Raw genomic sequence first — 24,418 nt, 5'->3', positions numbered from 1 at the left:
CATTGGTTCGAAACCTGGTCCGGGCAATGTTCTTTTCCTTTTTTAAATTTTATTCTTGATTTTTTACTGGAGCTTTTACGATCCAATGTTTACATTTATCGATATAAAGCATTTAATGAATAAGTTAAAAAATGCCAAAATCTGTGAAAAGGCCCCTTTAACACCGGGCATCATAAAAAGTTCTTAATGCCAAAACAGGTATTTCTTGTGTGCCCCGATAAAACTTTGCTCTTGCGGAATTTCATATTATCCTGCTTGTCTGTGGGTGCATTCTGCATTACAACCTTGATCCATTTGGACCAAGACGGACTATTCAAAGGTCCTTTGTTTATACACGATTCAGGGAGCCTTTTTCGCCGAAAAATAAAACAAAAATGAATAATACAATAAAGAAAATGAATACATAAGTTATTTTAGTAATTTAAAACAAACAAAATGCTGCAGCTTGCGTATTAAAAATAACTTAATATTTGTTTAATAACAAATTGTTCTTAATACTAGATACACGTGCAGGTTCTTGCTATATAAACGCTGATGCCCTCGGTCGAAACCTTGTCATTAATGATTCATGAGTCCATTTAATATAGTCTTCATCCAAAATTAAGTCAATGTTATAGTCAAAATGTGGTAAAGTCAAAGCTTTTTAGTTGGCAGAAAATATATAAGACGTTACGAACCTACACTTTGGACCTTTTGAATAAGTCCAAGAAAAAGATGAGATCAATGGCAATGTCAAAATAAGGTGATGAGGTTGTGTTGATAGTCATAAAAGACATCATCCACGAAGGAAGAAAAGCTTTGAAAGAAACGTTATCGATCTTAAACGAAACTGTCAGATCAGTGGATGCCGGAGGGGGGGTGGGGGGGGGGCATAACAAGATTTATAATCTTAATTGTTACGTTGACAATTTTTACAGCCTGTTAACCCAAATGACGTTCTAATTCATAGGTTTCCTTGAAATGAAAAGACATTTACTGAAAAAAACCCACTAAAGTTTCATATTTATGATTACTCAGCAAGTTTTCAACCTTCAAAGGTTGACTGTACCACGTCAGTTTATTAATCTTTTAAGTGGATTGTTTCCTAGGAAACTCTTTTGGCACCTTGGGTGTTTGACGGTTTGACGATATTCTACGTAAGCTTCTTCCATCAAAAGGTTTAGGGCTTTTCTAGACTTCTGAAGTCCTTGACCATGTTTGTTATACTTGCAGTCCCTCCACTCGAACGAAAGACTGGAGGCGTAAGAAGATATCCGTCTTCAATCGCAGTCGGCGTCTATTCTGCCAGCTCTGTCTCGCATCTCTTTCTGATAAATCTTTAAGCACAAGCAACGTATCATATAAATACCAGGATATTTATTATATCAATCGCGTTAATTATTTAATACATATTTAATGTTTGAAACCTGGAACTGTAAATGTTATTCAAAGAATGAGTGTAAACATTGAAAACGCTGAATTATTTCTTTAAGTCCATACCATACACAAAGCTGACTAAATGTAGTTGCAATTGACTATTTTAAATAAATAAATAGACAAATATTGTAAATTTCAACGATAACTGTATGTAGTTTCAATTATTATCTTACGTCCAATTTAGTCGGTAAGATACAAAGTCAATTTCACGTCGCAAACCAACCGCTCGATAACATACATAACATGATTTTAAATTGCGTCTACTTAGTTTAGTTAATACATATTATGAACATGAATACGGACTGATTATTTTGAGACGATGGTGTGATCAGATTATTATGTTTCCAGTGCGCATGCCAGTCTCATAGTCATCCACCCATAACGCTCCATCCTTACGTTATAAGGAGCATTCCGAAAATAAAACTCACGTAGATGTGTAAATAGGCCAAATACTCGATACCGCATTTTACGTTAGATATCTTTTGTTTAAATTTGATATTCTTTTCAATTAAGACTCTTGTTTATAAGTTCACTATTTAAATGGCACGGTTATCTGCAAATAACTGTTTCGATTGATAGATATATAATACATTTTTTATGCCCCCGAAGGTGGGCATATAGTGATCGCACTGTCCGCCTGTCTTTGCGTCACACTTTGCGTTTAGGTTTCGAAAAATGCTCATAACTTCTATGTCGCTTCAGATGTAACCTTCATATTTGGTATGCATGTTTATAAAGACAAGGCCTTTCCATACACACACACACACACACACACACACACACACACACACACACACACACACACACACACACACACACACACACACACACACACACACACACACACACACACACACACACACACACACACACACACACACACACACACACACACACACACACACACACACACACACACACACACACACACACACACAAATTTTGACCCCGTTGACCTTGACCTTGGACTTCTACGCTTAGGTTTCAAAATCTGCGTTTAGGTTTCGAAATCTGCGTTTAGGTTTAGAAAAAGCGTGTTTTTTTTTGGTGGGGGGGGGGCATATGTCATCCTATGGTGACAACTCTTGTTAGTTATTTAAATGCACGTTATTGTTTTTTGGATAAGTATTATTGAAGACAAAAGTCATAGACTTAAACACACAATTTATTCGTAAAATTGTTAAAAAATTCAGTGCGTTCAAAGAAGCATATCATCTTTCCAAAAATGATATCATCTTTTAAAAAATTATATCATCTTTCTGCTAAAAAAATCATAACACGTTTCAACAAGCAGCATTAAGTTTTTAGGCTTTAACAAACAGTGAAATAACAAATAAAAACAGTCATCTAAAAAGACACTTATTGAAGCACGAGTCGCATATTATTAGTCATTTGGAAGATGCGAGACACCAAGGTCCTGACAAACGTCGTAATTCAATCATAAAGGCTTGCGTGTCGTCATATTACAGTGATAGTTAAATACTAGATTAACATTATTCATATATTTTCAATTGCATTCATTTATAACGATATTTATAAAAAAGTGTTCGATTAATATTCGATGTCCAGTTCTTTGAACACCAATGTTTTGCTGAAAGAACATCTTGACTTATTACACTAGGTACACTACGTAAACAATGAAACACATAAGCAATTATATCATATTTGAATATATAATAATAATAATAATAATAACTTTATGTCATGAAGAATTCACATTAAGAAATAATTTCTTTTTTACAATGTGGTCTTCAGTAACAAAACATAAGTATACATATTGAAACATAGGCAAATCAGGGACGACACTTTCCGCCAAAATTGGATTTTTGCTAAGAAGATACTTTATTTAAACAAAAAGATGTTATAAAAGAGGAAAGTGTCGTCCCTGATTAGCCTGTGCGGACTGCACAGGCTAATCTGGGACGACACTTTAAGCACATTATGCCCAGTTTTCTCAGAACACGACTCAAATAATCGAATAGCTCGCCATGCAAAGGCGTTTGGATCTAATCATTACCGCATAAACCAAAAAAGTGTACTATGGCTTTTCAATGAGGCTATTTGATTTGTTTTCGAACGGTCATCTAAACGTGGCCTATTACTCGATGTCATCATATCCACTCAGCGCATATCAGAGAAGCGTTAGAGTGGAAAAGATTTTCATGGCAATGTCCCAGCATGTATACTGTATAAAAGCCCAAGACCTACGCACTTCTGTTTCTTATCAATCGAGACAGCATGCTAACAATGTCATTGACGAATACCAGGACAAAGCCCCCTAACAACAGGCTGAGAGCCACGCCTCCACTGGCCTTGGCCACCGTCCGTCTGTCCTCGGCGCTCCTGTATTTACGTTCACTTATCTTGGTTTCATTTCTCTTGACGGTCATCTCTTTGATCATTTCCACGAACGGTGCATACGCCAAAACCTATTAGCAAAGACGCAATATCATGTTCATTTCATAGATAAAACATAGATTGCCGTGGCGTAGTTGATATTTTGGCCGCCAAGCGATCGGGAGGTTACGGGTTCGAGCCTCATCGGTTGAGCGTTCTTTAGCTCTCCCAAAATAAACCAAGAAAAAATCTACACAGGAAGCGGATTTGATAGCGTTGAAATGGGACTTAACCTTTCGATGCAATCGACAATAAAAACTAGATTTAAACTAAATATGACATTATGACATGTTAATGATATTATAAACGCAAAATTTATGTTCTGCAGTTTCATGAATGCCGACAAATGTGAAACTTATGTTGAAAATATCTGAACTAAAATTGGTCTCAAATATGACAACTGATGAAAACATGTTTCATTCACGGCACGCAGCAGTTTTTGCACGAGCCTTCCTTTTTATGTACTGTATGATTTTTAGATGTTAATCCCAAATGGTATAAAGGAAAGAAATTGTGATTCTTGTCCAGATATACTGTTAACTTCCTAAAATTCAGCGTGGTCCTCGAGAAAAACTGTACACGTGGTAGTAACATTAAAGTTAGGTCGTTTTTAAAGTTGACTGAACCTACTCTTATAGTTAAAAGGTACCAAATCATTATAACAGCATAGACCGATGACAGATAATTAATTGATCAGCATATTATTGCATTGTTAAATTCAAAATGTGTGCCAGGTATAATATGTATCTTTCATTCAGAATCATAAAATACATAAAATACATGCTCAACCCTTGCATATAGACTATTTTTACGAGCTAAAATTAAGTGTACATATATATCTGTATCACTTCGGATGATAAAACACACTCAACTCGTTGTTTTTTTTTCGTTTCTGCAAGTCAAAATCAATAGTACATATTTTTCTGTCTCAAAACATTGCTGCTCTTGTTTTACACAGCTAATTTATACTTGTTGTTAGTTTTAAATTGATTTAAGGAGTGCTACTTCATATTCCCAGCTATTAAAGCAATGGTAAAAAGTTTTTTTGTGTTTGTAAAATTTTTATACCAATATTTGCATTCTGTTGTTATTCAATAGCCTCTGAAATTAAAATTGTTTTAAAAAGCCTTATGAATAAAACTTTCTTTACACAGACAAGTGGAAATGATTACTACTACACTTGCTTATCTTTTATAATTATATATTTCTTTTTTACATATTGAATTGCTAAGCAACCACACCGTATTGCCTAATATGAAGGGCAATTTATCGTTCTTAATTTGACCTGCTGTTATGTTATATATATATGTATGTGTATATATTTATATATATATATATATATATATATATATATATATATATATATATATATATATATATATATATATCTATCTATATATATATATATGTGTATATATATATATATATATATATATCTCTATATACTATCTACTATCTCTATCTCGTCTATCTACCTCATATATATCTCTCTCTCTCTCTCTATATGGTGTTTTAAATGTTGTTGTTTACATTGTATGTTTGTGTTAAATTTTCAATGCCTGTTTGTTTGGTTGAATATCAAATGAATTGTGTATTGACTGCAGTAAATGAGAACCTATTATATATATATATGGTGATGCAACGAAAATGTCTTCGTTTATAATACGAATGGATAATGATAAGATGGTATCATGTAAATTATGTAAAATAACGCTCGTAAAATAGAGATCTCGATCAGCATTTTCATCAGTACCCGATATCTTTATCTTACACTTTTCCAACCATTTTGTTTTTGTGCAATATTAAACATGACAAATGACGAAACCATGTTTCATTCACGGCAAGCAGTAGTTCCTGCACGAGCATTCCGTTTTTGTGTAACGTATGATTTTAAGGTATTAATCTCAAATGTTATTAAGGACAGAAACTGTTGTTTTATATACAGATATACTGTTAACCTTCGAAATTTTTCTGTGGTCCCCGAGAATAAATGTACACGGGGTAGTAACATCAAAGTAATGTCATTTTTAAAGGCGGCTCACTGAACCAACTCTTATAGTTAAAAGCATTATAATGTTTAAATAAATAATTATTTTTAAAATGATTGCACATATAAGTATATATATAAATGTGTGTATAAGAATGTATATACGTATTTATAATAAATATAACTAATACAATAAAACAACTTAAAATAAATAATGAATTGCTAAAATTTATCCTGCAAATTAGTTATACGTACGCATCTGAGAAATCATTGTATATAATTGAACATTAGATACATATAATTTATTTCTTATACTTAGGGCAATTTACCTTGCATTAGCACATTTGCTTGTTTTTGTATATTCACATGTTGTATTTTACTGACCTTTTTTGTATGTCTCTACTGGGGACAAGTTTCATATTGTGTTTTCTTCTCACTTCTGTGATTATTTCTTCTCACTTCTTCATGTCTATAGAATATTCATATTTTTGTATCTCTAATTTTTGCTTTCTATTTTTGTATGTATGTATGGACATCTTTAAAATAGAAACTTACTGGACAAACCCACATAATAATATTTACACACCCTCCCTCTCTTTAAATGATTAAATTATGCACTCTGAACGTAAAAGGGCTAAAAAATAAAGACAAACGCATTAAAATCTTCAAATGGTTAGACGAAAAAAAATATAGTATATGCCTACTACAAGAAAGTCACTTGACACATACTCTAGCACAAACCTTAAAAGATGAATGGGACGGAGACATCTATCTTAGTGGACAACATACTAATAAACAAGGCATTGCCTTTCTTATAAAAAATAATATAGGGATCACAGTCAATAACTTTAAAGAAATAATAATTGGCAGACAAGCAAGTATAGATATCAAAATACACGAAACAGAATTAACATTAATCAATGTTTACGGCCCTAACATAGATGATTCCACATTCTACGAAACATTACAATCCTTCATAATTAATAACCAAGATAAAAACATTATAATCGGTGGTGATTTTAATACTGTTCTTAACCCATTATTAGACAAAAAGAATGGAAACCTTTATACTCATCCTAAAAATAGAAATAGTTTAAATAACATAATTGAAAACTACAATATGATAGACATCTGGCGTACAATATATCCAAACGAAAGCAAATTCACCTGGCACTCAAACACAAAACCAACAATATTTTGTAGATTAGACTATTTTTTAATATCTGAATCTCTTTGCAACATTATTGACACATGTAACATAAAACCAGGATTTATGACTGACCACTCTCTAGTTGAACTTAAACTGCACAATATACAACCTGAAAGGTAAATTAAAACAAAGTAATGTTCTATATAAAAAAGAAATGAAATTTAATTGGACATCCGATGAAGCCACAACGTTAGGAATTACTTTCACAAATAATGAAAAGGATACAGTTCTTAAAAACATACTACCTAAATTACAGAATTTTAAAAACTGCTTAAAATCATGGCATCATCGTAAACTTACACTAATCGGAAAAAACACAGTATTAAAAACGTTTGCACTTCCTAAATTAATATATGTATTAACAGTACTCCCAAATCCACCAAATGATGTTATTAACGATATAAAATCAACAATATTTAATTTCATATGGGACGGTAAGCCTGATAAAATAAAAAGAACTCAGTTAATTCAATCTGTAGAAAATGGAGGTATCCAATTAACGAACATTGACTCATTCATGAATGCAATCAAATGCAGCTGGGTTAAAAGATACCTAGATAATACCAATACGAGTAAATGGAAATTATTCTACCAGAAAATCCTAAAAAAATATGGTGACTCCTTACTCTTTGAATGTAACATCAGCAATACTATCTTACATGAAATTGCAAACGAAAACATATTTCTGTCTGATGTTCTATCAGCGTGGAGTGATGTCACTCATAACTTAGAAACCCAAACCAGTAGTAAAACAATTTTATGGAACAATAAAGACATAACTTCAAACAATAAGACGTTTTTCTATAAAGATTGGTTTGAACGAAGCATTAAATATGTCGACCAATTATATGACTACAGAATTAAGGATTTCTACTCTTTTGATAATATATGCTACATATACGGAATACCTTCAAATAATTTTCTGAAATACTACACACTAATCAAAAGCATACCCATACATATTAAATCTGAAATCAATACAAATAATACACCATGTACTCAAACAATATTTGTAGAAAACATACTTGGAAGAAAAAACAAAACAAATAAAATATTTTACAAACTACAAATTAAAAACCCTACGGAAAACTCCAAAATCCAAAATAAATGGCAAGTCCTTTTTGGAGAAAATGAACTTAATTGGAAACACATATTTACCATGCCATATAAAGCAACTATTGAAAGCACACTGAGAAATTTTCAATATAAATACATCCATAGAATTATAGCTACAAATAAATATCTCTATAAATGCAAATTATCTAACTCAAATCTGTGTGACTTCTGCAGTGAAAACATTGAAACTATAGAACATCTTTTTTGGGAGTGCAAACACATCCAGCCTATTTGGAATCAATTAACATCCTTTCTTGAACAACAGCAACTAAACGTTAAACTATCTTTCTTAAATGTAAGTTTCGGAATTAACTCATTGAAATCAATAGACGGTAATAATATTGTGAATTTTATGGTTATATTGATGAAATATTTTATCTTAAACATGAAGTACAAAAAACAAGTACCAAATTTTAATTGTTTTGTCCATAGTCTTAAACTAAAAATCCAGATTGAGAAAGAAATAGCCCTCAGTAATGACACATTACAAATCTTTGAACAAAAATGGAATCGGATTAAATTCTCATAATGTTTTGTCCACTTATATACATTTTCACTCTGATGTTAGTTTATCTTTCTAAAAATAGTTTTGTTTATGTCTATATATATATAGTTTTTCAATCTGACAGAGATCATTGTGAAGAACAACAAAACACACAAATACAGTATGCTTTCTCCGACTTTTTACAACTCATCATTTTTCATAACTATCCTCTGTTGTTCTTTCTTTTCTCTCTAAAAAAATAAATAATAATATATATATATATATATATATATAGATATATAGCATATATATAATATGTATATATATATATAGTATATATAATTGTATATTATATATATATATGTAGATATATATATATATGTATATATATTATATATTATATATATAGTATAATATATATCGTATATATATATATATCTATAATATTTATGTGTCTACTATATATTGTATATGTAATATATATATATATATATTCTCTATATATAATATAGTATATTATATATAATATATATATATTCTATATATCTCTATCTATATCTCTATATATCTATGTCTATATGTGTGTGTATATATATATATATATATGAGCATATCTTGTATAACATGTCTGAACTGTATTGCTTTAAACAATCACTGTGTTGTGTGACCATATACATGTTTACATTATATGTATGATATTGAATAAAAAAAAAAAAATTAAAAAAAAAAAAAAAAAAAAAAAAAAAAAAAAAAAATTGGTCTCATAATTGCGTTTACAGCCATAAACCTGTTTCACGTGCAGATCAACGTTTGTTTTGCAGAATAATGACAATATTATAATGTAACAAATAAATTCGACAGAAACTAAACCTAGTATTGGAGTCAATTATGTTAACCTAATAGAAAAATATAATATATCCTGATTTAAACGTTGCATATTACTATAATGTCAACCTGAAAGAAAAGTAAAATCATTTACCTATAATCTAAACAAGACAGAAACGTAGCCTATAACTAAAACGCTAATCTGATAGAAACGTAATATTTAACTTTATCATATACGTCATACTTTATTTCTGACATACACACAAGGTCGATGAAAAATAAATGGCGTTAAATTGTTAACCCATTTATGCCTAGTGTCTAGAAAAAAAAGGCCTTGGCAAACAGCATAGACCAAAAGGAGACGCCGCCTGATGCGGCGTCTCATCAGGGTATGCGCTGTTTGCTAAAAGGAATATCTGTAAAAAAATATTCTTTATATAAAAAATATATTAGACACCCCTAATTTTGGAAATAAATTGATCCAATTAAGAAGGATGGTTGAGTTCACTAGGCATAAATGGGTTAATTAAATGTTAATGCTACCTCTGCGGGGTTGCTGGCAAATCGGAATCGTGTGCAAATACTTTTGTGTTTTAGTTCGCAATCAATCGTTCGCAGAGAGAGCTCTTTTGCGTTGAGAGCCAAGCATGGGTCGCCCGAACTGTATGTACCTGAAGATGAATATGCAACAATTAACCCCTGTATGCCTATTGGACTCTCCCAGCCTTCTAAATTTGATCCATTTATTTCCAAAATTAGGGATTTCTAGTATATTTATTTCTATATTTAGAATATTTTTTACAGAAATTCCTTAAAGTCAACAGCGCAGACCCTGATGAGACGCCAAATCATGCGGCGTCTCATCTGGGTCTACGCTGTTTGCCAAGGCCTATTTTCTAGACGCTAGGCATAAATTGGGTCACCGCCACACAAAAAGGTAAATGAAAATCATTATATATAGGACCATATAAAAGATGGATTTTTGTATCTGGTGAAACATTTATTATCAGAATCGACATTGATACGAAAAACAATTGCATGGTTCACACACGCAATTGCACAAAAAGCGATTCCATGCAACGTATGCCCTAGTTAAATATACAATTACGAGTATCATTTGCGCAACATGCATTTGTACATTTGAATATGATGCAATATCTTCTAGTGTTATACAACTTATTTCGGTCGTATTCAATCTCGAACCAGTTATTTGTTTATTATGCTGAGAGTATCATTCCAATATGCACTACAACGTTTGCTTTTGTAAGAAATACTGGTAAACAAATGTAAACATACCAGTACCGTCAGTCCAAAAGCTGTCGCTAGAAAGTGATAAGGGCTTGACGATTTCGAAATACTTGCTGATGCTTGCGAAAGAGACGAGACTGGCATTGAATTCGTTGCGACAGCACTTCGCCGCGTCTTCGTGCGGTTGTTTCCTTGTGATCACGAAGTACTCGTTCAATCCGATCGATACCCATTGGGTTGTATTTGGCAAAGGGTTCGTGGTGGCGATACCTGCGGGTAATACGAAACATGTTCACTTTACACTTTACGGCATTATATAACAGTTCCACAATCTTTACACTTGACGGCAATATATAACAGTTCCACAATCAAGTTGCTTCATTCACATGTAATACAGATAGAAATGGTAACCTTGCTCCCAATCAGTTTAATTATTTGCTTGTTGGATTTTGTTTAAAGTCATTGCAGTTCATGACCTTTGAGTTCCATTTCAATGGCATTGTGATAAATAACTGCCATTATTTCAGCAAATGCATATAGAAAGTAGGTGCTATTTATCACTTGACGTACAAGTTATCAAATAGTGTCAATACCGTCAAAGAATAGGGAACGTTCTTATACACTGTCGAACATACACTACAAGTTAACATTAGTATAAATGGTTTTAATTAATCATACCGCTCGTTTTATTTACATTGTATGTGCCACAAAAATTCAGCCTAACACAAAGATTACTGTAAAAACACTTTGTCATTAGTGATACACCCACATGTTTTGTTTCCAAAAGTATTAAAATGTTGTACCTGAACTTTTAGCTGAAGGAATACTGACTGATGCTGTAAAGGTAGGAACCACTGAGGTTGCGGAACTGGAGCCAGTTGTCGCAACAAGAGTTGAAGGCGTATGTTTAGTTGTGGCCGCCGGTCTTGATGAGGTTAATGAAGTCGCGGCGGAGAATGCTGTAGCCGCAGAATGTGTCGTTGTCGTTGGAATTGTTGGGGGAGAAACAGTGCTTGTAGATAGTGTTTGGGTAGAAACCGTGGTTGTAGATAGTGTTGCAGGTGATGAATAACTCTTAGAGGCGGTGGTAGTAGTTGAAGTTCTAGTTGTAGTACCGGGTTTTGTAGTTAACGCTCTAATTGTGGTACCGGTTGTTGAGAGCACCGATGGCTGAATAAATTGCTGACAAAACCCTTTGTTACCTGTACATGGAGGACGCACACCTGCCACGATAATTAGGCAATTTTCGACATCATTTCCAGTCATAAAAGTATACTTTTCCTTAAGAAAGCTTAAATAAATATTGTATTATGCGTGCATAATAATAAAAAGCACTGAATAATTAAACACTGGTTTTGTAAAAAAGTGAAAAATGTTAGGCATAACAACAGGAAAACTTACATTAAATTAGACCGGCTTTTTAGTGTTATTAAAACGTTTTATTACTCTCAGTCAATAAAAGGCTTCATTTAAAAAAACAAGAACAACATACAAAAACTTACCATGTACCAAGCAGTGCAATACAGTTGCAGCAACAAAATATACGCTTATAGTTTCCATTTTCCAAGACCATACGAACGCAAAGTTACCTTGTGCTCTTTGGGAAGGAATAATAAGCTGGCCCCTCCGGTCATCTAATATATACTTCTGATTATGAGTGGTGGGCTGATAAGGCAAAATCCACGTGCAAACAGTTGATTAACCAGGCAAACTAAATATTCCTTGAAACCGTTTCCGAACGTGAAATGGAAAGAGGACGAAGAGTTCCAAGCACCTGATCAATTATTGATCAGGATTTTAAGTATTTGGATTTTATTTTTGCAGCAAAAATACCCCCAATAACGAACACTATGGTGTGGTATAGGCATATACGTATAACATTAACGAATTACCGATAGGCAGTAAGTGTAGAAAAAACAATCACAAAAGTCGCTGAAATTTATACATCCGTGTTTATCCTTAAAAAATCGCCTTTCTGTCTGGTTATAGTTATTCTTAACATCATATTATTCCCTTATTAACACCGAAATCATAATTATAAGAATCGCGATTAAGCAAAGTAACGATCTTGAACGAACAAATGCGCGGTCCCGTTCACATTTAAGAGCAAACTCTTGTAATTTTAAATTAACAACGTTAAAAATGTGTTCATTGAAATGTTAAGTTCTTTATGCAAACATTTAAATAAATCACTTGCACGTTATCGATCAATTATTACGAAAAAAACCAAGACGTAATTGCTTAGAGTTCACATGAGACATCATCAAAAAGGAGTTCTAAAATAAACAAAGCGAAATGTCAGCTGCATTAGTATTTTACACTAGTATATGGTCATTTATTTAAGGAAAAGACTCAATTGCTAAATATGATATAATGTGCACACATGTTAAAAAATAAAATAAAAACAATTTATTCAAACCACTTCTCCATTTCTATTGTTCATATGGGGCACGTAAATGGTCAAAAAAGTATCTATAAAAATGCACACATCTTTTAAAACAATCATCAAATAGGGCATGGACACCCTTACTAACTCGTACAAAAATTACACAGTGCATGGGACGAAACACGGACATTTAAACGTGTGCATACCTATCGATAATTTCAAAGAAACCCCTGCTCATTCGCTACAGAGGCAATGTGCGCATCACCGAAAAAGTGATCTTAACACTTGCACACATTTTGAAACAGCCATGGATATATCGCTGAACACCAAGAATACAAAAACTCCGGACACCAAAGCAATTGCAAATCCACCGCAAGTTTTAGCAACGAGTCGATTGTCCCGTGCGCTTGTCAGCATCCTGGCAGCCTTGGAAGTAGCCTTCTTCTCAACTGTCATATCTTTGATCATTTTCACGAATGAAGGATCCGACAGGACCTAGTTCGATAGAAACACGACGTGGGGTTTTATGTACGCGTTTGAATTTGATCCCCGCATTGCGAAAAAGAGGCTTAATACATGCGCGTAATGTATCGTCCGAGACTAGCCTGTGCAGACTGCAGGAACGGGGCTTAAAACATGCGCGTAATGTATCGTCCGAGACTAGCCTGTGCAGACTGCAGGGACGGGGCTAAATACATGCGCGTAATGTATCGTCCGAGACTAGCCTGTGCAGACTGCAGGAACGGGGTTTAATACATGCGTGGAATGTATCGTCCGAGATTAGCCTGTGCACACTGCAGAGACGACACTTTCCGTATCAACTGGATTTTTGCTAAAAAGAGACTTAAACGAAAAATAAAGTAAAAGCGGAAAGTGTCGTCCCTGATTAGCCTGTGCGGAGTGCAAAGGCTAATCTGGTACGACACTTTCACACACATAAATTCAGCCCCTTTCCCAGAGCGAGGCTAAAATTGAAGAAAAAGTAAAATAGCCGATAAGAAATGCGTACCAGTAGGAACACTTTCTGCTAAATAATAAATTGAACATATTTATGTACCGCTGGCTTAAAAAGTAAGATTCAAGACAGCGCGTCAAATGACCAGACGCACACAATGGGCACGTACTTGTGAAATATTGTCGTGGTATATGAATCTGGAGCAGACAAACGGGAATTCCACCAGACAATCAGACGTTCCGAGATGACGTTGGTCCGTATCCATGGTGAGGCACTGGGTGGAAGAGGTATTCTGATCTGTACGTAAAACGTGCGGCCAATTAGTTTGGAAAAGGGGAAGTGAAAGATTATTATGTCAACATAATACCAACCTAATGAAACGATCCGTGATTTCCGTAATTCAAGTTATTCGTTTTCATAGTTTATGAAGACAGATTAAAATGTCGGTTTATGTACACATTGTATTTATTAATAAATACCTTATTAAGTTTGCTTCCTGGTAAGTTTTGGACAGTTGGCGTTACAAAACGCACAGTTTTAATACATTTGATCACCCAACAAAAGGTTCAGAAAAGTCCCTAAGTCATTAACAGCCATTTAGGTAGTCTTTAAATATTAATAATATGCATCCAATTCCACAAAATTTAACGAACTTTAATATGTGTATATTACTCACGGCTATCTACCAATTGCAAAGACAACTTTTCTAATTATGTAATAGTAAAATGCAATAGCCAAATATATATTCCAGTGAAATTGAAAATACGTTATTTGCCTTTAAGCGTGCTATAACATTGAACAAAAACTCTCACCGTTTATCCAAAATCGATCCTTGGCGAGAGCAAGTAGCTCAATCATTTGAAAATACCTTAACATGCTTGTGAAAGTCATAAGTGTAGCATTAAAATCGCGGCAAAACAAAATAGCTGAGCTGTAATTTAACCGATCCTTTGGCACCAGATATTCGTACAAATCCATTGTCAGCCAATTTAGCGTATCAGTTGTCAGTTTAACGCTTGTCAACTTATCGGTTAAAAGGTTTTCTGTCGTAAGCGCATCTGTTGTCAGATTATCACTTTTCATCTTATCGGTTGTAAGCGTATCTTTTGTAAGCTTATCAGTTGTTAGCTTATCAATTGTCAGCTTATCGGTTGTTAGCTTATCCGTTGTCAGCTTATCCGTTGTCATCTGATCAGTTGTCTGCTTATCTATTGCCACTGTATCGGTTGTAAGCTTATCCGTTGTCAGCTTATCTGTTGACACCTGATAAGTTGTCAGCTTATCCGTTGTAACTTTATCTGTTGTCAGCTGTAATGTAGTCAGCTTATCTGTTGTCAGCTTATATGAAGTCAGCTTATATGTTGTCAGCTTATCCGTTGCCACTGTATCGGTTGTAAGCTTATCAGTTGTTAGCTTATCTGTTGTCACCTGATCAGTTGTCAGCTTATCGGTTGTTAGCTTATCTGTTGTCACCTCATCAGTTGTCAGCTTATCGGTTGTTAGCTTATTTGTTGTCGGCCTATCCGTTATCAGCTTATCCGTTGTCACCTTATCGGTTGTTAGCTTATCGGTTGCCACTGTATCGGTTGTAAGCTTATCCGTTGTCAGCTTATCCGTTGTCACTTGATCACTTGTCAGCTTATCCGTTGTCGGCTTATCTGTTGTCACCTTATCAGTTGTTAGCTTATCTGTTGTCAGCTTATCGGTTGTTAGCTTATCCGTTGTCATCTGATCATTTGTCATATTATCTGTTGTCAGCTTATCTGTTGTCAGCGTATCTGTTGTAAGCTTATCTGTTGTCAGATTATCTGTTGTAAGCTTATCGGTTGTTAGCTTAACCGTTGTCAGATTACCTGTTGTCACCTTTTCGGTTGTCAGCTTATCAGTTGTTAGATTTTCGGTTGTCAGCATGTCCGTTGTCACCTGATCAGTTGTCAGCTTATCACTTGTCACCTTATCGGTTGTTAGCTTATCGGTTGTCAGCTTATCTATTGTCAACTTATATGTTGTCGGCTTATCTGTTGTCAGCTTATCAGTTGCCACTGTATCGGTTGTAAGCTTATCCGTTATCAGATTATCCGTTATCAGCTTATCCGTTGTCACCTGATCAGTTGTCAGATTATCTGTTGTCAGTTTATCGGTTGTTAGCTTATCCGTTATCACCATATCCGTTGTCACTGTATCCGTTGTCACCTTATCCGTTGTCAGCTTTTCGGTTGTTAGCTTACCCGTTGTCACCTGGTCAGTGTTTTTCGTATATGTTTTCGCATTATCGGTGCTAAGCTCATCGGCTGTTATCTTATTTGTTGAAAGCTTATCGGTTTGCGGCTTATCAGTTGTCACCTGATCAGTTGTCAGTTTATTAGTTGTGTGAGAAGCATGCGTCGTAACTGCGTTAGACGTCTCTCGACCTGCAAAACGACAGACATAATGAAGTAAAAGTTCTTTCAAATAATATATGTAATTGTCTAATTCCCTTATATTGTATATGCAGGTGTACATGACCTGTTGCTGTTGTTGTTGTTATGCAGGTTAAACATCACATTATGAAATATTTATGCAGCTGTTTCACGCCTTTTATTAGAGGGGCCTTTTCACGCTTTGGTTAATTGACATAATTTAAAAAAAATTGTTTCAGATTCGCAAATTTTCCTTGAAGTAATGATTTTTGTGAGGAAACAGTAATACTGAATATTTACCATGCTCTGAAATATCCGTTATGTGCATCTTTTGACGATTTAAAAACCTGAAAATAATAAAACGTTGCAACGCGAAACGATTGAATGATTTGGAGAATTCTGTTGTTGTCGTTGTATTTTTTGATACTACGAGGAGTGCATATATAAAGTATAAAATACATTCGACATAGTATGAGAGCGGATGGTCTAGTGGATAGAGCGGTATACTTTGCTCCATGGCTCTGGGTTCAGTGGTTCGAGCCCCAGTGAGGTTTACTTTTTGTTGAAATTCTTTAATTGTATTATTGTTTTTTTTACTGGAGATTTTAGGACCCAGTGTAACCATTTATCAATATAAAGTATTTAATGACAAACTTCAATACATGCCAAAATCTGTGAAAAGGCCCCTTTAATTTCCAATAAATAAATAAAATAATAATACATACAATAAATAAAACGGCCACAATAGGTGGATTATTCTGCCTCGTGTATGGATAAATTAGAAATCCAAACATAAAAAATGAAAGGTTTATTATATTGTGTAGAAGTGTGCTCTGAGTGATGACTATGTTCAATGTGTGCTCTGAGTGATGACTATGTTCAAAGTGTGCTCTGAGTGATGACTATGTTCAAAGTGTGCTCTGAGTGATGACTATGTTCAATGTGTGCTCTGAGTGATGACTATGTTCAAAGTGTGCTCTGAGTGATGACTATGTTCAATGTGTGCTCTGAGTGATGACTATGTTCAATGTGTGCTCTGAGTGATGACTATGTTCAATGTGTGCTCTGAGTGATGACTATGTTCAAAGTGTGCTCTGAGTGATGACTATGTTCAATGTGTGCTCTGAGTGATGACTATGTTCAAAGTGTGCTCTGAGTGATGACTATGTTCAATGTGTGCTCTGAGTGATGACTATGTTCAAAGTGTGCTCTGAGTGATGACTATGTTCAATGTGTGCTCTGAGTGATGACTATGTTCAATGTGTGCTGTGAGTGATGACTATGTTCAAAGTGTGCTCTGAGTGATGACTATGTTCAATGTGTGCTCTGAGTGATGACTATGTTCAATGTGTGCTCTGAGTGATGACTATGTTCAAAGTGTGCTCTGAGTGATGACTATGTTCAATGTGTGCTCTGAGTGATGACTATGTTCAAAGTGTGCTCTGAGTGATGACTATGTTCAATGTGTGCTCTGAGTGATGACTATGTTCAAAGTGTGCTCTGAGTGATGACTATGTTCAATGTGTGCTCTGAGTGATGACTATGTTCAAAGTGTGCTCTGAGTGATGACAATGTTCAATGTGTGCTCTGAGTGATGACTATGTTCAAAGTGTGCTCTGAGTGATGACTATGTTCAATGTGTGCTCTGAGTGATGACTATGTTCAAAGTGTGCTCTGAGTGATGACTATGTTCAATGTGTGCTCTGAGTGATGACTATGTTCAAAGTGTGCTCTGAGTGATGACAATGTTCAATGTGTGCTCTGAGTGATGACTATGTTCAATGTGTGCTCTGAGTGATGACTATGTTCAAAGTGTGCTCTGAGTGATGACTATGTTCAAAGTGTGCTCTGAGTGATGACTATGTTCAAAGTGTGCTCTGAGTGATGACTATGTTCAATGTGTGCTCTGAGTGATGACTATGTTCAAAGTGTGCTCTGAGTGATGACTATGTTCAAAGTGTGCTCTGAGTGATGACTATGTTCAATGTGTGCTCTGAGTGATGACTATGTTCAAAGTGTGCTCTGAGTGATGACTATGTTCAAAGTGTGCTCTGAGTGATGACTATGTTCAAAGTGTGCTCTGAGTGATGACTATGTTCAAAATGTGCTCTGAGTGATGACTATGTTCATAGTGTTTGATGATAAGTTGTTCATCAGATTTTATAACAGAGCAACACTGAAAAATGTAATTCATATTCTGGGCGTCATGGTAAGTGTCATGGTTTATGCAGAAGCTACCTATTCGATAGAGGTGATCACATAAATTAAAATTAATAAAGCTGACGGCCGTAAACATTTTAAATATGTTATGTCAATTAAGATTAACGCACATCGCTTTGTTAATGTGTTGATAGCTTAGGTATAATTTAAACATAACTCATGTTATGAACCCATAGTGCTTGATGTATAATATAAAGAAGTGAAACTCCAGCTGCTATTAAAGTATTGCATTCTTATTATATACAATTATTGGTATTTTATTTAAGGCAATTAAAGTGACCAATTGCCAAAATAGTGCAAAACAGCACAATAAAAAACAACAAAAACTCATATTAAGTATTAAGTTATATTCATGTCAAAGTGGGTTAAACGTAAACTGGATATACAAAATTTAGGTAACGAGTCCCAGAATCTTAAAACGCTATGAAATATTTGAAGTATTTTGTCTTTTTAAACTTTGAAAATAATGAGTTGTTTCTCATAGTCCATTTCGATTTTTAAATGTAAAATAAAATATTTATTCTAGATGTCTATAATCAATGAATCATTTAAAAAATATTGCTGCGAATATAAATTATAAATATAATACAATACGATACGAAACAAAACAAAAATAAATACACAATACATAATAAATTGTGCCTGAAAAACAGCCAACTCCCCATGTTAGTACTGAATTTGGAGATAATTTAACGAGTATCTGTAATGTACTAATACAGAAATTGCAATTCACACTGACTACTTGACATATAAATAAGACTGAATATACAATTAAATACTTAGTGTAATGTGTATTACCTTGCATCAGTAAAGATTTTGGAATTAACTTTTGACAGACACAACGACCAGGAAGTTCCAAATCTTTCGCAGAAGTATCGATCAAGGCATAGAATGTACCATTGACAAGGATACACGAATCATTGGAAGACTTCATCCACATCTGCAACCCCACACTAGTCAAGAATGTAGCATTAGTTCGCAAAATAGCCTCTATTATTGAGTCGCTAAAGGACGCAAGTTTTCCAAGACTGACTTTCTGGCATTTACTGAGACATTCTGTGCAGTTCGTCTGTTCTTGTGAGACGCGAAACATACATGTACTCTCGTCTTGATTTTCTGTTTGAAACCATTCCTCGAAACCTGATATTTAAAGACGCCGAATAAAACGAGTGTTACATGATGATTATGGTAACGGCGCAAAGTAACAGCTTTTTGTATACACTAACCCCATTTTTTTATAATTATATTATAATGACGATGAGGAGGAAGAAGAGGATCAGGAGGGGGATATTCATAATTATGAAGAGTATGATGATGAAGAAGATAATTATGATAATGATGATGATGCATGATGATGATGATGATGATGATGATGATGATGATGATGATGATGATGATGATGATGATGATGATGATGATGATGATGATGATGATGATGATGATGATGATGATATACAAATAACCTACCGGGCGACATGTGTTTAGCGTCACAAATAAGAAAAGAATCCGTAGAGCAGTTGTCTGATATTTCGAAGCCTTGTTGAACGAGACTGCCTTCGTCATTACTTTCTTTCAAATAAGTGCAATTGTCTTTTTCTCGTGCTAGAAACAAAATAATGTAAAGGAAATGTCGGGTTAGTAAAAAAGAATTAGATTTAAAAACCTTTTTATCATAATCTTAGCACCAGATTATGAAACGAAATCACTGACAAACAAACGCTAAAAGAGAAGGGAACTAATAAATCGCAATTCGACTTACGCGCAATCAGGTACATTTCGCCGCGTGTAAGGAGTCCTAGTTCACCACAGCTAATCAACGCCTGTCTAATTTCAACGACGTCCTTGTCCAGAAACGTGGCCAAGTGCAAACCAAAATTTCGGCATTTGGATTCTGCTTCATTTGGAGATGACTTTAAGCCTGGTAAAATGAAGATGTGGCCGCCACAGTTCACGTAGGACTGGTTTGTCGGCTGGACGAAGAATACTGAAATTATGCATCAGTGAAAGTTGTTCGTCGTTAGTGGTGGCTTTTTCAATCAATGCAGTACGCCATATTCAGGAAATGTATTATTAAAAGAACCAAATTTGTTTTGACGGATCGAGCTCATTCTTCGTGACCGTTCGCATGCGCAGAGATTCGATCCCATTTAACAATCGAACTGGCTAAAATGATACGCATTGGGTAAAACATGCATAGGAATAAAAAGGCCCATTTTATTTTATATACCTGTTAAACGTGTACGTAATAAAGGTCCATTACATGATATACTTGTTTTAGTAACGGTAATAATACCAAATCTTACCTGCTATAGAAGCTAACAGTAACATGAGTTTCAACATACGCATCGCTTTGACTAAGAAAACAAATAACTGTTAGAGATATACGCAATATCCTTTTCAAACTATTATTTGATTAAAAAATGTGTATTCTTTCACAGAATTAACACTGTTAAAACGCAATTGTTGTCCACTTAATTACACAAAGCCAATTAATTTATTATTTCATGTACTATTTTTCTTCAATCATGAAACAATACTGTCGAAAAAGTATATAAGCTATGTGTAGCTATTTAAGAAAGTAGTGCTTTAATAATGCAAGCAATAATAATTACTAAAGTATAGTTCACAAGATAAAATAAAATCCAAGCAATGCAAAAGTGTATGCCAATATCCGCATGCGATATGACGTAGATAAGACGTCATCTTCTTCAAACATTTGAAACACGTCCGACGCTAGAATACAAATTGCCATTAGCTGTATTTTCCGCCCTGGAACAGTTCGTAGCAATAACACTACAGGCCTATTGTATTTGTTTCCTTTCGAGAATCAACAAAGTTGCAAAGCAATTTCCGGAATATTTAGTCCGAAACTTATTAGATAAACGTTATATTGGAAATCCTGAACACGTTTTGGATAACTAGGCAAGCTTACAGCATTTCAATATTAAAAAATCAATATTTACACTAGTATTATGATATCATGACATATTATTTATACTGAAACAGATTCAATGCATGATCTGTTTGCTAAGTAAATGCCGTAAATCTGATCAGAGAACGTCTGTTTCATGAAGATTGGTTTTTCGTGCCGTCTTTCACGCCATCAAGTTTCGAACTTAAAGGGTCACGTTCGCGTTTGTTGCTTTGTTTTCATATCGATTACATGTTTGGACCTCACATTTATGTCTGTGCTGAGTTTGAATACACACGTTGAATTTAAAAAAACCCACACACATTGTCATTTTACAATTTGCTTATAAGTTTTCTTAGAACTGTTTGTGTCGCAGACAATGAGGTCCCCACAACACATGTGTGCCGAAGTTGTGTGTCGCAGACAATGAGGGCCCCTACAACACATGTGTGCCGAAGTTGTGTGTCGCAGACAATGAGGTCCCCACAACACATGTGTGCCGAAGTTGTCTATATGAGGGCCCCACAACACGTGTGTGCCGAAGTTGTGTGTCGCAGACAATGAGGGCCCCTACAACACATGTGTGCCGAAGTTGTGTGTCGCAGACAATGAGGGCCCCACAACACATGTGTGCCGAAGTTGTGTGTCGCAGACAATGAGGGCCCCACAACACATGTGTGCCGAAGTTGTGTGTCGCAGACAATGAGGTCCCCACAACACATGTGTGCCGAAGTTGTGTGTCGCAGACAATGAGGGCCCCACAACACATGTGTGCCGAAGTTGTGTGTCGCAGACAATGAGTTCCCCACAAAACATGTGTGCCGAAGTTGTGTGTCGCAGACAATGAGGGCCCCACAACACATGTGTGCCGAAGTTGTCTATTTGTTCTGTATTATATTGTTAACAAGACAATAGCAGGAGCTCTCCGCTGAGTGCACGCGACTCTTCGTTTGTCGTCTAATGCCAACAGAATCTTGCCTTATTGGTCATTTTGTTAAAAACTGAATCGACGAAATTGTATAGTATTGTTATATTCAAAAATGTCTTACTATCAATGCGTGTACATTTAAAAAAAAATAAGATTCACCAGAATCGCCAATCACCGGATATTATTCGCTCTTTCCGGTTATAGTTTTTCGTGCGAATGATAATAAATGCATTTACATGTAATATTTCTTTAAAAATAGTAAATTCAAACAATTGAGATGCAATCCATTGTTTTTTCATAATCTTGGATATTATCTAGATCATTATTTATCCATTTAGATTACTGCTGTAGTAATTTGGCATCTTAATTACCATTTACCCATCATGACCACTGATGAAGAAATGGGATTTCATCCAGATTACCATTTTTTCCATTTTTCGCCACTGATTTAGTAATTGGATATTATTCCCATTGCCATTTATCAGGTATGGCCACTCAAGCAGTAATGGGACGTCATCGAGATTTCCATAAATACATTATTACCACCGCTGTATCAATAGAATATTCTCTAGATTAATACGACTCCAGCAGTAATGGGAGATGGGTTAGATTACCAGCTATCAACAATGACCAGTTCTGCAGTAATAGCGTATTATCTTAATCATTATTATAATTAATACTTCTTTAATTAAAGGATATCATATAGGTTACTTTTTTTTATCTATTATGAACACTTCTGCAGCGATTGCGTATCTCCGTATCATCTATATTATTATTTAAATCTACAGAACATCATATCTTCCTTTTTTTCAATTTATTAGTAATGACCACTGCCGTAGTAATTAGTTATAATCTAGATTACCATTTGTCAAATTAATGTGGCGATTGCTGAAATAATCAGGTATTATTTAGATTTGCGTTATGGCAATGGCTGCAATAATATGATATTTTTTAGATTTTTAGTATGACCATTGTTACAATAAATATTATTAAGAGTTTTAGTATGACCATTGTTGCAATAAATATTATTTAGATTTTTAGTATGACCATTGTTGCAATAAATATTATTTAGATTTTTAGTATGACTATTGTTGCAATAATGGGATGTCATCTATATCACTAATTATTCTTTAAAAACGACTTAAAATATACAGTTATTAATCAAGAGTGTTGTTAATGTAATGTTTACTTTATTTCAGTATCTAGAACACATAGAGGATATTTGTTGTATTCGGTGGATTATCGATTTTAATTCACGAGTGATCATATAAAATAATGTTTTCACTGGTGGCGCAGCCACGAGTGAAAATATATTTTTTCTATGATCACGAGTGAATTAAAATCGATATCCCACCAAATCCAACAAATTTTCTTTTTATTTTATGCTTTTTTTCGCCGTTTATATAAATCTACAAAGAGTTTAACTAAAGAATTTCGCTGGGATAATGACATCATTTCGTCAAAAAATGGCGTCATTTCACAGTAAACAGTGAAAATTATCGATAATTTTCAATGTTAATTTTCACTGTTTTAAACAGTGAAATATAACACATTTTCTGTTTCTTTTATGCCCATTTTTCAAGAAAATAATTAACAGCTGTTTCCCTTTCGCTGAAAAGTTACCCTTTCTCGAAGTTTCTCCGTGTCGTGCCTCAATACATTTCAAAGCAAAAAATGACGTCATTAGTGTGACGAAATGACGTCATTATACCATCGAAATTCTCCAGTTAAACTCTTTTACAATGTAAATAAACGGTGCCAGATTGCGCCCCCCCCCATCCCCTATGTAAAGGGCGCGGGCCGTAATGCGATAAAACCGTTCTCTACACCCATACAAGTTATATATCATCGGAAGAGGAATTCATTTAGCCAAAATTTGGCTAGGGTCTAGTTTGCGAGCAACTTTAACCCCCCCCCCCCCCCCCCTCCCCGCTAA

The 24,418-nt window shown here is 34.6% G+C and overlaps 2 protein-coding genes across 3 annotated transcripts in view; both read right to left on the bottom strand.

The window, feature by feature from the left end:
- LOC127849897 (uncharacterized) overlaps positions 1-24,418 on the bottom strand; it is a 41,276-nt gene that overhangs the window by 8,507 nt on the left and 8,351 nt on the right. The window lies entirely within an intron of this gene.
- Positions 2,615-12,847, bottom strand: LOC127849823 (uncharacterized). 2 transcript variants are annotated; one of them, XR_008034964.1, is made up of 5 exons: positions 12,273-12,847; positions 11,487-11,906; positions 10,732-10,953; positions 9,979-10,106; positions 2,615-3,845 (listed from the first exon to the last, which is right to left on the bottom strand). XR_008034964.1 is itself a non-coding variant. In XM_052382578.1 (5 exons), the coding sequence occupies exons 1-5, from the start codon at positions 12,241-12,243 to the stop codon at positions 3,621-3,623; spliced, it is 1,053 nt and encodes a 350-aa protein (XP_052238538.1). In that variant the 5' UTR covers positions 12,244-12,847; the 3' UTR covers positions 2,615-3,620. The 2 variants fall into 2 exon arrangements, 1 of the variants encoding a protein (XP_052238538.1); XM_052382578.1 differs by having other exon boundaries at positions 12,186-12,847.

Source organism: Dreissena polymorpha, chromosome 1 (assembly GCF_020536995.1).
Source record: "Dreissena polymorpha isolate Duluth1 chromosome 1, UMN_Dpol_1.0, whole genome shotgun sequence".
NCBI lineage: Eukaryota > Metazoa > Mollusca > Bivalvia > Myida > Dreissenidae > Dreissena > Dreissena polymorpha.
The sequence above is the reverse complement of the archived record's forward strand: the minus strand, read 5'-3'. Positions and strand labels throughout refer to the sequence as shown.

Excerpts from the sequence above, each read along its gene's own strand:
- LOC127849823 (XM_052382578.1), bottom strand. The coding sequence starts at position 12,243 with ATGGAAACTATAAGCGTATATTTTGTTGCTGCAACTGTATTGCACTGC. Across the intron at positions 11,907-12,185 it reads ATTGCACTGCTTGGTACATG|GTGTGCGTCCTCCATGTACA; the intron begins GTAAGTTTTTGT and ends TTATCGTGGCAG. Across the intron at positions 10,107-10,731 it reads CTTTTGGACTGACGGTACTG|GTACATACAGTTCGGGCGAC; the intron begins GTATGTTTACAT and ends ATTCATCTTCAG.